Source organism: Salvelinus namaycush, chromosome 1 (genome assembly GCF_016432855.1).
Source record: "Salvelinus namaycush isolate Seneca chromosome 1, SaNama_1.0, whole genome shotgun sequence".
Classification (NCBI taxonomy): domain Eukaryota; kingdom Metazoa; phylum Chordata; class Actinopteri; order Salmoniformes; family Salmonidae; genus Salvelinus; species Salvelinus namaycush.
The window spans coordinates 73,747,235-73,762,062 of NC_052307.1; the positions used below are offsets into that span (position 1 = coordinate 73,747,235).

General features: G+C 43.5%; 1 protein-coding gene across 1 annotated transcript in view; it reads left to right on the plus strand.

Moving 5' to 3' along the window:
* Window positions 1-14,828, plus strand: part of iqgap1 (IQ motif containing GTPase activating protein 1) — a 70,281-nt gene that overhangs the window by 22,092 nt on the left and 33,361 nt on the right. The window contains exons 3-14 of the mRNA XM_038994427.1: window positions 2,833-2,989; window positions 3,601-3,678; window positions 3,981-4,057; window positions 5,367-5,434; window positions 6,690-6,803; window positions 7,003-7,181; window positions 7,826-7,913; window positions 8,165-8,328; window positions 8,693-8,777; window positions 13,369-13,532; window positions 13,823-13,983; window positions 14,507-14,631. Coding sequence (XP_038850355.1) covers window positions 2,833-2,989; window positions 3,601-3,678; window positions 3,981-4,057; window positions 5,367-5,434; window positions 6,690-6,803; window positions 7,003-7,181; window positions 7,826-7,913; window positions 8,165-8,328; window positions 8,693-8,777; window positions 13,369-13,532; window positions 13,823-13,983; window positions 14,507-14,631 — 1,460 coding nt within the window. The remainder of the gene's footprint in view (window positions 1-2,832; window positions 2,990-3,600; window positions 3,679-3,980; window positions 4,058-5,366; window positions 5,435-6,689; window positions 6,804-7,002; window positions 7,182-7,825; window positions 7,914-8,164; window positions 8,329-8,692; window positions 8,778-13,368; window positions 13,533-13,822; window positions 13,984-14,506; window positions 14,632-14,828) is intronic.

The following is a 14,828-nucleotide window of genomic DNA, read 5'->3' on the forward strand; positions in this document are numbered from 1 at the left end:
GGTTGACATCTAGTGGAAGCCCTAGGAAGTGAATCTTCATTAATATCCCAATGGGATTTCAATAGGGAATGGGTTGAAAATATACCAACCTCAGATTTCTCACTTCCTGTTTGGATTTATTCTCAGATGTTTGCGTGCCATATGAGTTTCTTTTATACTCACAGACATCATTCAAACAGTTTTAGAAACTTCAGAGTGTTTTCTATCCAATACTAATAATTATATGCATATATTAGCAACTGAGACTGAGGAGCAGGCCGTTTACTCTGGGCACCTTTCATCCAAGCTACTCAATAGTGCCCCTTCAGCCATAAGAAGTTAACTGTAAGGTTGCAAGATTGAATCCCCCGAGCTGACAAGGTAAAAATCTGTCGTTCTGCCCCTGAACGAGGCAGTTAACCCACCGTTCCTAGGCCGTCATTGAAAATAAGAATGTGTTAACTGACTTGCCTAGTTAAATAAAGATTAAATAAAGGTGTAAAAAAAAAAATATATAAAAAATTCGGCCTAATCGATGTCCAAAAATACCGATTTCCGATTGTTATGAAAACTTGAAATTGGCCCTAATTAATTGGCCATTCCGATTAATCGGTCAACCTCTAATGTGAACCCTTTGGAATTACCTGGATTTCTGCATAAATTGGTCATCAAATTTGATCTGCTCTTCATCTAAGTCACAACAATAGACAGTGTGCTTAAACTAACACACAAATTATTGGATTTTTCTTGTCTATTGAATACATCATTTAAACATTAAAAGGGTAGGTTGGAAAAGGTATGTGAACCCCTAGGCTAATGACTTCTCCAAAAGCTAATTGGAGTCAGGAGTCAGCTAACCTGGAGTCTAATAAATGAGACGAGATTGGAGATGTTGGTTAGAGCTGCCCTGCCCTATTAGAAAACCCTCAATTTGAGTTTGCTATTCGCAAGAAGCATTGCCTGATGTGAACCATGCCTCGAACAAAAGAGATCTCAGAAGACATAAGATTAAGAATTGTTGACTTGCACAAAGCTGGAAAGGGTTACAAAAGTATCTCTAAAAGCCTTGATGTTCATCAGTCCACGGTAAGACAAATTGTCTAGAAATGGAGAAAGTTCAACACTGTTGCTACTCTCCCTAGGAGTGGCCGTCCTGCAAAGATGACTGCAAGAGCACATCGCAGAATGCTCAATGAGGTTAAGAAGAATCCTAGACTTACAGAAATCTCTGGAACGCTAACATCTCTGACGAGTTTACGATACGTAAAACACTGAACAAGAATGGTGTTCATGGGAGGACACCACGGAAGAAGCCACTGCTGTCCAAAAAAAACCATTTCTGCACGTCTGAAGTTAGCAAAAGTGTACCTGGATGTTCCACAGCGCTACTGGCAAAATATTCTGTGGACAGATGAAACTACAGTTGAGTTGTTTTGGAAGGAACACAACACTGTGTGGAGAGAAAAAAAGGCACAGCACACCAACATCAAAATCTCATCCCAACTGTAAAGTATGGTGGAGAGAGCATCATAGTTTGGGGCTGCCTTAGGGCCTGGACAGTTTGCTATCATCGGAAAAATGAATTCCCAAGTTTATCAATACATTTAGCAGGAGAATGTAAGGCTATCTGTCCGCCAATTGAAGCTCAACAGAAGTTGGGTGACGCCACAGGACCCAAAAGACAGAAGTAAATCAACAGAATGGCTTCAACAGAAGAAAATATGAGTTCTTGGAGTGGCCTAGTCAGAGTCCTGACCTCAACCCGATATTAAAATGCTGTGTCATGATCTCGAGAGCGGTTCACACCAGACATCACAAGAATATTGCTGACCTGAAACCGTTTTGTAAAGAGGAATGGTCCAAAATTCCTCCTGATCATTGTGCAGGTCTGATCTACAGAAAACGTTTGGTTGAGGTTATTGCTGCCAAAGGAGGGTTAACCACTTATTAAATCCAAGGGTTCACATACTTTTTCCACCCTGCAGTGTGAATGTGGACACGGTGTGTTCACTAAAGACATGAAAACGTGTTATTAGTTTAAGCAGACTGTTTGTTGTGACTTAGATGAAGATCAAATTGTAAGACCAATTTATGCAGAAATCCAGGTATTTCCAAAGGGTTCACATACTTTTTCTTGCCGCTGTAACTCTGAGGTTCAGTTGGTATGAGTCTGGCACTATCAATGCCAATGTCATGGGTTCAATTCCTGCAGGGATTACATATTCGTATTAGTACACACATTAATACACATTTATGCAATCACTAACTTTGGATGAAATCGACTGCTAAGTGGCATCTTATCTATGGTGATATGAACACATGATTTGATGATATACCGTGTATAGGTTAAAATGTGGTGTACTAAACACACTGTTAGTTTTCTAACAGAACTGAAACTTTCAGCTCCTAGGAAATGAAATGCTACACTGTGGTAACTAGAGGCAACGGGAGAGAAGAATAGTCCTCTCAGATTTACAAACTCTGGAGGGGTGAGGAGTTGAATGTCACTGGGTGTAGTGTGTGTGTGTGTGTACTGCATGTGTCAGGGCTTTAAGCTGACCTTTTTTGCAAGGCGCATGTGTGCTCCTAAGTTGCAAAATGTAGGCGCACACAAAGAAATGTAGGAGCACAATGAAAATATGAGGTAGTAAACTAGAATCTGTAATTTTCTGTGTACTGTTTGAGTACTGAAAAAACATATGTCTAAGTTGTTAGATTGACTATTTGTCTCAAACATTGTTCCCCTCTGCTGCCATCCTGGATGGACCAGGTCTCTCTTGAAAAATCATTTTTTTTCTCAGACTAACCTGGATAAATAAAGGTTAAATAAAACCTCTTCTCTGTGTCCTCCAGGTGGATGGAGGCGTGTCTGGATGAGGAGCTCCCGCCCACCACAGAGCTGGAGGAGGGGCTTAGGAACGGGGTGTACCTGGCCAAACTTGGCAACTTCTTCGCCCCACAAACCGTTTCCATCAAGAAGATCTACGACCGCGAGCAGACCCGCTACAAGGTGAGGACCGAGGAGATGCACTGCAGACTATAACGCACACGTAACCAGACCCACACACACGCTCCAGATAAGTGCAGGTCAAAGGGACAAAGATGTTATTCTATTCAGTCAGTTACCAGAGGAGACAAACTCCCTTTTGCCCAACCTGCCTAACTCACACCGGACTATCCATCAAGGTGTAGGGGCAAGTTGCACCTAGACACTGATTTGGGGTCAGTTTAGCATTTTTCAACAATAATAGTCACGGTTATGATTGGGTGAGGCGACGCTGATCCTAGATCTGTATCTAGGGAAAACTTCACCCCGGAGCACCTATCAATGCCACGAGGAACAGACATGCATCAATGGTCTTATTCTATCAAAACAGGTTGACTTAAGTTAAATAACCAAAAACAGACATTGTTATTACACTGCAAGAATGCACCCAAGAAATGCTCCATCTCCAGTCTTACCTTGGAAATGTTTTAGTTGAATAGGACCCCAGGTTACTGTGACTCACTCTCTGAGTCAGGCTTGATTTACTCAATGGGGAAGGAATGAATGATGTGTGTATTACTGTAATTGTTTATGTGTGTCACATTGTAACTCACTGTTTTGTTTCATTCCTGCAGGCGACTGGGCTTCATTTTAGACATACAGACAACGTCATCCAGTGGCTCAATGCCATGACAGAGAAGGGCCTGCCAAAGGTGAGTGATGGGCTTACACACAGACACACAACACACACACACACACACAGACATAGCAGTCACTGTATTCACAATACCAGGGAAGGGTATTTCCCCCGTACCACTCCTGTGTAACAAGCCGGGGCTTGCCTGGATCCCACTCCAGACTACTGAACCCTCAGCCCTGGGTCACGTTCAATAGAAACGAACGGAAGATAATGTTTTGAAACATTCACATTCTTATTGGACAAGTCCAGGTAATATGTAATTAATTAGCGTTTTAGCATGTTTTGTGCCTAATGAAGATGTCCGTCTGTCCTCAGATCTTCTATCCAGAGACTACAGACATCTATGATAGGAAGAACATGCCGCGCTGCATCTACTGCATACATGCTCTCAGGTACACACACACACACACACACACACACACACACACACACGATGAATTGAAATTTGTATAGATTTTCTGAATACTCTAGGAAAACCATTTATCACAAATCAGAGATGGCAGTGGTTCAAACTGTAGAACCCAGTTCCTACATCTGAATATCAAAATGTATTTTATCAAACAAAACTATGTTCCATTTTATCTCTGGGACCCTCAGGATGACAAATCAGAGCAAGACTACTGAGAGCATGTTATTTACCTTTAGAGGTGAATGTATCAAACCAGTTGATAAGTGATACGTTTTTTGTTGTGCACTCTTAAACCATATCATGCTATTCTTTTCACTATAATAGCTACTGTAAATTGGACAGTGCAGTTGGATTAACACAAATGTAAGCTTTCTGTCCGTATAAGACATATCTATGTCCTGGAAATGTTGCTGTTACTAACAACGTCATTCTAGTCATATTAGCGCACTTTAGCAACAACCGTCCCGGTATGGGGATACCGATCCCATAGATCCTTAAGAGGTTTACAATTATATTAAACCCTGATCTGCCTCTCACAGTGCTACCTGAACTCTCACAGAAAAGTCACGATAGACAATTTGTCTATCGTAATATTTTGTTCTCAGTGAAAAATGTTCAACATTTTCTGCTTTGCTCTGTCCTACTCAATACCGCCGGTATGTGAAGTTGAAAATGTAGACTGGATTTGTGCATGTTTACTCTCAGAACTAGGTTTTTGGAAACCTGACACGTTTATGAGGTGAATGGTACGATATTGTACTGGTGAGGTATTCAGCACCAAGGAGAAACTCCAACCGCCTCAGCCTTGCGATGGTAGTTCACGTCCCAAATGGCACCCGGATCCCTATAAAGTGCACTACTTTTCACCAGCGCCCTATTGGCCCTGGTCAGAAGTAGTGTACTAAATAGGGAATAGGGTGCCATTTGGGACACAGACAGTCTGTGTTAATAGAACATTCCAGCTGCATGTAAAATGGATGCTGAGCCTGTTCAGTCCAGAGGCTGTACATCTACTGACCCATGTCCCAGATTGCACCATATTTCCTTTGTAGTGCACAATATAGGGAACAGGGTGCCATTTGGGAAGGGTCCTTGGCCTTTAGAGTCAGGAAGTCAACACTAGAGGACTGGGTGGCAGAGGGGGGTAGGAGGTGTGTGTAACCCCCAGCTCCAGTCCACACTAGATGAATGGCTTTTTGTTGACTACATTACCTTCTGGCCCCCTCCCCTGGTGCCACACACATGCCAGAACACAGCTCCAACAACATGTTTATCTCTTTCCCCCCACACAGTTTGTACCTGTTCAAGCTGGGTCTAGCCCCTCAGATCCAGGACCTGTATGGCAAGGTGGACTTCACAGGTGAGTGTGTCCCAATACCACACAGTGTTCAATTTTCTTTCACTCAACTCATTAAGTTTGTCATTGTTAATTTTTTTTGTTTTAAAGTCAAACAGTTAACACAACTAACATAACATATGATGTTAAACATGATATGTGGTCCTCTGGTTCAGTTGCTAGCCAAGGTTGTGGGTTCAACTCCCGCAGGGATCCCATACACATACTAAACATGGATACATGTACTGTTAGTGACTTTAGATAGTGTTTTATAAGTGACAAGCAGGCATAGTGTTGGCTCTAGTTCTAAGTTACAGTTCCACAGGGAAAGGGGTTTTACCAGGCAGCTAGCAACAATGGGAAAGTCATTAGTGATAGATAGTGTTTCCTTGCTGCTCTGTTCTACTGTGTCTGCCAAGCGACTGAACAGGGGGTATGTGTATTACACTCAGGCCAGGAACAATCACCGTCTCCTGTCTGTTTAGCCTCTAATATAGTTAGCCTACTATTTACAGTATGAAGGGTACTTATGTCCATTGTGTACAGTGTTTGGCTCCAACCTAGCACTAAAACGTCTGATTCTACGAATCGCATACTCATCAAGAGATAATTAGTTGAATCTCTCTAGTCTGTCTATAATCTACTGTTTGAAGCGTACCTTACTTTAGCCAGTGTGGTCCAGTGTGTGTGTAGGGTGTGGTTCCAACGCCGGCACTAAAAAATCTGATTCTAATCTGATACTAATGACCTGATCAGATAGGACGTTGAATCATGCATTTGGGCGCAGAGCTGGAACAATAACCTACACACTATCTAGTACTCCAGGACCAGAGTTGGTTGTCACTACCTTGGCCATTACCTTCACCATGCTCTCTCTCCAGACTCTAGCTCCTCTCTCTCTCCAGACTCTAGCTCCTCTCTCTCTCCAGACTCTAGCTCCTCTCTCTCTCCAGACTCTAGCTCCTCTCTCTCTCCAGACTCTAGCTCCTCTCTCTCTCCAGACTCTAGCTCCTCTCTCTCTCCAGACTCTAGCCTCAGTCTTAGCCAAGCTATGCAGACACCTACAGCTCAGGGAACACCCACTCCCCAGTGCCTGATACCATTTCCCTCCAAGTGCAAGAATTACACTCCCCTTTTGTACCATGATTATGTTTACAGGACAACCCCTGCCCTCTTTCAGGACTCCCACCAAACAACTGTTGATAGACCTAATGCCTAACCAACTCTTTCTTCCTCCCCTCCTTTCCACCTCACTCTTTCCCTCCTTTCTACCACTCAGAGGAGGAGATTAACAACATGAAGAGTGAACTGGAGAAGTATGGAATCCAGATGCCCGCCTTCAGCAAGATTGGTGGCATCCTGGCCAATGAGCTGTCAGTGGATGAGGCTGCGTGTAAGCACCTATCAGATATCACAGAGGGGCGTGTCTAACTGCCTGTTTGGTTGAGTGGCAGGACTAAGACTTTTTTTGATTTCAACACTTCTTTATAACATTGAAAATGATGGTATAATATTACGTAACTTCTCTTTACTTTTATGAACATTTATGAAAATATTACACACATTTCTGGTAATTATCTCCTCTCCTCCAGTGCATGCTGCAGTGATAGCCATCAATGAGGCCATAGACCAGGGGGTTCCCGAGGGCACCATGGCTGCCATGCAGAACCCCAACGCCATGCTGCTTCAGATGAACACCTGCTCTGCCCAGCACTACCAGGACATGCTGCACAGTGCCAAGGCTGAGAAGGTGGCCAACTCACGCAAACGGGTATGAGAGCTTGCTGTAAATACTGCGGAAGAGAATGGGTGACAGGGTTGGGGAGTCAATTCCATTTCAATTCTATCAATTCAGAAAGTAAACCGAAAGTCAAATTCCAATTGTTTTCACTAATTCATTTGACTGTCTGAATTGATTGAATTGGAATCCACTTTCTGACTTCACTGGTTTGAATTGGAATCCACCCCAATACTGGCTGCTGTAGTAGTAGGGTTTTCTTTGAAAAGTGTATTTGGCTTTCTCTAGCTGTATAGTTCCTGTAAAGCGGTGACCCTCAATATTTCTCCTGGAGAGCTGGACTACAGTAGTGTTTTGGCCTCCGCTAGGTGCCAGCTGATTTAAATAATCATCTGGTGGTCAACACCCTGATTAGCTGAATCAGCTGTTTCACTGCTGATTCAGGACGACAACCTGCAATACATTGTTTCTCCTTGAGCAGGCTTCAGGATCATTGGTTTAAATGTACAATGTTGAAGTCACAAATCCATGCTTCTATGTGCAACAGAACTAAAATATATGCATCTTATTGAGCAAGTTCAGATGGTACCTCCCGGTTTCGGAGTGTTTTGTTCCGTTTCATGCCTATTGAACACTACCCTGATGTTGCTGCTGTTGCGCTGTCCCTCCTACTGTAGCTGGGGGAGAACTCCGACGCAGAGAGAGATGTCTATGAAGAGCTCCTCACACAGGCTGAGATCCAGGGCAACGTCAACAAGGTCAACTGTGAGTAACACACACACTTTATTCTGTATGTTGATGAATCCACATGAGAATGCAGACGTGTTTTTAAATGTTTATTGAGTTAGTAGTCAACAGACTCACAGATCTAACATCCCTGCGTTGTTCGTTTTTCAATTCACTGAAGTGAGTTTTGCTTCTAGCTGATCTGGGGTCAGTTCTTTAAAACTGATCCTAGATTTGTACCTAGAGGTAACTTCATCCCAGAGTGTTCAAACGCTTTCCTCCCCCACCAGTGACCAGTTCCCTGAGTGCAGCCGAGCAGGCCCTGCTGAGTGGTGATGAAGACCGGCTGTATGAGGCACTTCGCTCCCAGGCTTTGGGCCTACACCGCCTGCAGGCCCAGAACAAGGGCTGGTACCTCAAACAGCTGATGGCTGCCTGTGAGGACAAAGAACAGGTACAGTAGGTGGAATTATTCCAGGTTATTTCTGATTCATCCCATGCTGGGATATCTGGAATACCATTGCTTACAGCGTTGTGTTCATTAGGGCATGAAACAGACATTTGACAATGTTTTGAAACAGAAAATGAAAAATATGTGTGTGCGTGACAAGGTAGTCACTCCCTGTTTCAGTCCGTTTTCTTCCTTTTGGTGCTTAATGAGCACAACCCTGGTTGCCCCCCCCTGATTTTCTATGTGATGTTGATCACCTCCTCCATATCTTAGATGTGAGCTTGTTCACAGGTTTACACTGTTGAAAATAAAACGGAATATTACACAACCCTGTTTTGAGTAGTTCCTTTTTCTTTGTTTTTCCCAGAATTCTCCAGGGGAGGCGCTGACTAAAGATGAGTTGCAAACTGGAGTAGATGCAGCCAATGGGATTGCAGCAGGCTATCAGAAAAGTAAGCAGCAGTCACTGCTCGGTCTGGGGTGAGGTGTCCCCTAGGTACAGATCTAGGATGTGCTTCCCTCGCCCAATCCTAACCTTAAAGGTCCAATGCAGACAGTTTTTATCTCAAAATCAAATCATTTCTTAATTGGGTAACAATAAGTGCCTTACTGTTCTATTAAAATTGTCAAAAATAAACAAAAATATCCTCTAAGCGAAGAGCCATTTCTCAAGCAAGAATTGAGACTGTCTGGGAGTGGTCTGAATGCGGAGGGGAAAACTAGCTCTTATTGTCAGAGAGGTTTGGAACTGTCTTTCTTATTGGTCTATTAACTAATTTACCACCTGGTGATGTCACCAGGCAGGCCAAGACTCCATCCCACCAACCAAAACAAGCTGAAATCAGACGGTCTTTTCAAACAGCTCTTACACTAAAAGGGCATTATCATAATATTCACAGTATTATTCCAACCTCATTGTGTGTTTTTGGTTACAACATGATTCCATGTGTTATTTCATAGTTTTGATGTCTTCACTGTTATTCTACAATGTAGAAACTAGTACAAATAAAGAAAAACCCTTGAATGAGTAGGTGTCCAAACTTTTGACTGGTACTGTGTAAGAAAATAAATAAAATAAAACTTTTTTTTTTTTACATACAGTACCAGTCAAAAGTTTGGGGGCACCTACTCATTCAAGGGTTTTTCTTTATTTTAACTTTTATATTTTACATAAGTGTGTGTGTTCAGACCCCTTGACTTTGTCCACATTTTGTTACGTTAGATGTTTTCTAAAATGTATGAGAATTTGTTTTATTTAATCCATCTACACACAATACCCCATAATGACAGAATGAAAACAGGTTTTTAGAAATTTTTGCAAATGTATTCAAAATAAACAGCTAACTTAGTTACATAAGAATTTAGACCCTTTGCTATGAGACTCGAAATTGAGCTCAGGTGCATCCTGTTTCCATTGATCATCCTTGATGTTTCTACAATTGATTGGAGTCCACCTGTCGTAAATTTTATTGATTGGACATGATTTGGAAAGTGACACAGCTGTCTACATAAGGTCCCACAGATGACAGTGCATGTCAATGCAAAAACCAAGCCATGAGGTCGAAGAAATTGTCTGTAGAGCTCTGAGACAGGATTGTGTCAAAGCACAGGATCTGGGGAAGGGAACCAAAACATTTCTGCAACATTTGAAGGTCCCCAAGAACACAGTGGCCTCCATTTTTAAATGGAAGAAGTTTGGAACCACCAAGACTCTTCCTAGAGCTGGCTGCCTGGCCAAACTGATCAATCAGGGGAGAAGGGCCTTGGTCAGGGAGGTGACCAAGAACCCTATGGTCACTCTGACAGAGTTCCTCTGGGGAGATGGGAGAACCTTCCAGATGGACAACCATCTCTGCAGCACTTTACCAATCAGGCCTTTATGGTAGAGTGGCCAGACGGGAACGCACTCCTCAGTAAAAGGCAGATGACAGCCGCTTGGAGTCTGCCAAAAGGCACCTAAAGGACTCTTGGACCATGAGAAACACTATTCTGTGGTCTGATGCCAAGCGTCACGTCTGACGGAAACCTTGCACCATCCCTACGGTTAAGCATGGTGATGGCAGCAAGTTGTTGGGATGTTTTTCAGCGGCAGGGATTGGGAGACTAGTCGGGATCGAGGGAAAGATGAACGGAGGAAAGTACAGAGATCCTTGATGAAAACCTTCTCCAGAGTGCTCAGGACCTCAGATAGGTGCGAAGGCTCACCTTCCATCAAGACAATGACCCTAAGCACACAGCCAAGACAACGCAGGAGTGGCTTCGGGACAAGTCTCAATGTCCTTGAGTGGCCCAGCCAGAGCCCGGACTTGAACCCGATCGAACATCTCTGGAGAGACCTGAAAAGAGCTGTGCAACGACGCTCCCCATCCAACCTGACAGAGCTTGAGAAGATCTGCAGAGAAGAATGGGGGAAGCTCCCCAAATACAGGTGTGCTAAGCTTGTAGCGTCACACCCAAGAAGACTCGAGGCTGTAATCGCTGCCAATGGTGCTTCAACAAAGGACTGAGTAAAGGGTCTGATTACTTATGTAAATGTGATATTTAAAAAACGTTAATTCTAAAAACCTTTTTTTGCTTTGTCATTATGGGGTATTGTGTGTAGATTGATGAGTGAAAAAAAACAATGTAATACATTTAAGAATAAGGCTGTAATGTAACAGTGTGGATAAAGTAAAGGTCTGAATACTTCCAGAATACACTGTACACACATACACAACACAGGATAATCACATTTTTGACTGCACTAGTGGGGAAACTGACCCAAGATCAGCATCTAGGGGCAACTACCTTACTCTTCACTCATTACCAACTGGTGTTCACGTTATCCTCATGATGACAGGGCCTGCAGTAGAACACTTTTGACCCTTTGTCTCTCTCTCTCTCTCTCTTTGTGCTGTGTATTTCAAGAGGTTTATTTTTGATTGTTGAAGTTTTAGCTTATTTTTCACTTCACAACTGCCGCAAGGATTGGGTTACACTTCCCCTCTACCTCTCTTCCCCTATATACAACCACTTGCTGATTTCAATCTGTTTCCACTAGTATTGCTACAGAACATACTCAAAAAATACTTGCCACCCTGTATCTCTGTGTCTAGTGTTTTAGTCCTCCTGTCTCTGTGTTGTGTGTTTAATCATGTTCCTCACCCTGTCGCTCTGTGACGTGTATTTAAGCCTGTTTCTCACCCTGTCTCTCTGTGACGTGTATTTAAGCCTGTTTCTCACCCTGTCTCTCGTGTATTTAATCATGTTCCTCACCCTGTCTCTCTGTCGTGTATTTAATCATGTTCCTCACCCTGTCTCTGTCGTGTATTTAAGCCTGTTCCTCACCCTGTCTCTGTCGTGTATTTAAGCCTGTTCCTCACCCTGTCTCTGTCGTGTATGTAATCATGTTCCTCACCCTGTCTCTCTGTGTTGTGTATGTAATCATGTTCCTCACCCTGTCTCTCTGTGACGTGTATTTAAGCCTGTTTCTCACCCTGTCTCTCGTGTATTTAATCATGTTCCTCACCCTGTCTCTCTGTGACGTGTATTTAATCATGTTTCTCACCCTGTCTCTCTGTGACGTGTATTTAAGCCTGTTTCTCACCCTGTCTCTCTGTGACGTGTATTTAAGCCTGTTTCTCACCCTGTCTCTCGTGTATTTAATCATGTTCCTCACCCTGTCTCTCTGTGACGTGTATTTAATCATGTTTCTCACCCTGTCTCTCTGTGTTGTGTATGTAATCATGTTCCTCACCCTGTCTCTCTGTGATGTGTATTTAAGCCTGTTTCTCACCCTGTCGTGTATGTAATCATGTTCCTCACCCTGTCTCTGTGTTGTGTATGTAATCATGTTCCTCACCCTGTCTCTCTGTGTTGTGTATGTAATCATGTTCCTCACCCTGTCTCTCTGTCGTGTATTTAATCATGTTCCTCACCCTGTCTCTCTGTCGTGTATTTAATCATGTTACTCACCCTGTCTCTGTCGTGTATGTAATCATGTTCCTCACCCTGTCTCTCTGTTGTGTATGTAATCATGTTCCTCACCCTGTCTCTCTGTGTTGTGTATGTAATCATGTTCCTCACCCTGTCTCTCTGTGACGTCTATTTAAGCCTGTTCCTCACCCTGTCTCTCTGTGACGTCTATTTAAGCCTGTTCCTCACCCTGTCTCTCTGTGACGTCTATTTAAGCCTGTTCCTCACCCTGTCTCTCTGTGACGTCTATTTAAGCCTGTTCCTCACCCTGTCTCTCTGTGACGTCTATTTAAGCCTGTTCCTCACCCTGTCTCTCTGTGACGTCTATTTAAGCCTGTTCCTCACCCTGTCTCTCTGTGACGTCTATTTAAGCCTGTTTCTCACCCTGTCTCTCTGTGACGTCTATTTAAGCCTGTTCCTCACCCTGTCTCTCTGTGACGTCTATTTAAGCCTGTTCCTCACCCTGTCTCTCTGTGACGTCTATTTAAGCCTGTTTCTCACCCTGTCTCTCTGTGACGTCTATTTAAGCCTGTTTCTCACCCTGTCTCTCTGTGACGTCTATTTAAGCCTGTTTCTCACCCTGTCTCTCTGTGACGTGTATTTAAGCCTGTTTCTCACCCTGTCTCTCGTGTATTTAATCATGTTCCTCACCCTGTCTCTCTGTGACGTGTATTTAAGCCTGTTCCTCACCCTGTCTCTGTCGTGTATTTAAGCCTGTTTCTCTCCCTCTCTCTCGTGTATTTAATCATGTTCCTCACCCTGTCTCTCTGTGACGTGTATTTAATCATGTTTCTCACCCTGTCTCTCTGTGACGTGTATTTAAGCCTGTTTCTCACCCTGTCTCTCTGTGACGTCTATTTAAGCCTGTTCCTCACCCTGTCTCTCTGTGACGTCTATTTAAGCCTGTTTCTCACCCTGTCTCTCTGTGACGTCTATTTAAGCCTGTTTCTCACCCTGTCTCTCTGACGTCTATTTAAGCCTGTTCCTCACCCTGTCTCTCTGTGACGTCTATTTAAGCCTGTTCCTCACCCTGTCTCTCTGTGACGTCTATTTAAGCCTGTTCCTCACCCTGTCTCTCTGTGTATATAGTGTTGCAGGCGGTGGAGAGGATAAACACGGCTGTCAGAGCGGGTGTGCCCGAGGACACTGCAGCAGAGCTGATGAACCCTGATGCCCAGCTGCCCGAGGTCTACCCCAGCGCTGCCGACCTCTATCAGAGAGAGCTGACCAGCCTGCAGCAGCAGAGCCCAGATGTACGCACACACACACACACACACACACTGTCTCAATCGATGTGAGCCACAGTTGGACATTGTCAGGCATTACAACCTTATTGATGATTGTACATATTACCAAACTTATTGACAATACATCTATAAATATATTTTCAGAAAGACGTATTGGTTAGCTAAACTGTCAGTAATCCACAGGGTTCAACATGGTTGGACATTAGAAGTCAACTATATTGATGACTTAAGTACAATATATTGATAAATGTATCAGAGGTATGGATTAGTTGACCGTTCTGGTTGTGTTCCCCAAGGGTTCTTTGTCCCACCCGGAGCTACTGGTTGCCGTGGAGATGTTGTCATCGGTGGTGTTGATAAATAGGGCGTTGGACGTGGGCGACCGGAATTCCATGTGGAGACAACTGGCCAGCGCCGTTACTGGACTCAGTAACGTAGAGGACGAATACGCACAGAGGTACGCACAGAGACAGACACTTGACAGACACTTGTCTGTCACTAGTTGTGTAGATCCTGCTGTATGTCTTTGAAGACATCTTCAGGCCTCAATCCCAGATTTGGAAAGACGGGCACCATCTACAGTAACCTCAGAGATATGAAACTATAAATGATGTATTAACGTGTTTTCTACCCGTCTAACCAGATCATGTAGACGCCTGTCATGTTTTTGTTGTTGCTGATAACTACATTTACGTTGTAGTAAACATGTACGTCTGTAATCTACAGTAATTCAATTTCTGGCACTCAATAAATGTCCCGGTTTAATATTGTCTATTCAGTTGACTGGTTAGTCTGTAACTATGAGGTTTAATATTGTCTATTCAGTTGACTGGTTAGTCTGTAACTATGAGGTTTAATATTGTCTATTCAGTTGACTGGTTAGTCTGTAACTATGAGGTTCATTAGAAGAAATAAGATGGTAACAATAATTCCCATTCATTTAGGATCAGCACTCATTAACCCTGGTGTTGGTGTCTCAGGTATATGGATGAATTGATGCGGCTGAAGGCAGTGGCCAGGGAGGAAGGCAGTGACTATCTGACCTGGAACGACATCCAGGCCTGTGTTGACCAGGTCAACTTGACCATACAGGAGGAGCACGAACGTGAGTGGACCACACACTTGAATGCACACGTACAAACATGTACGCAAACACACGTGCGCACACTTGCAGGAACACACATGCACATACTTGCCAGAATGCATGTACACACACACACACACACACACACACACACACAGCAGAACTCTACTTCCAAGACTTGTAACCCTAAAAGAGAAGGAGACCACTGATAATGAGTC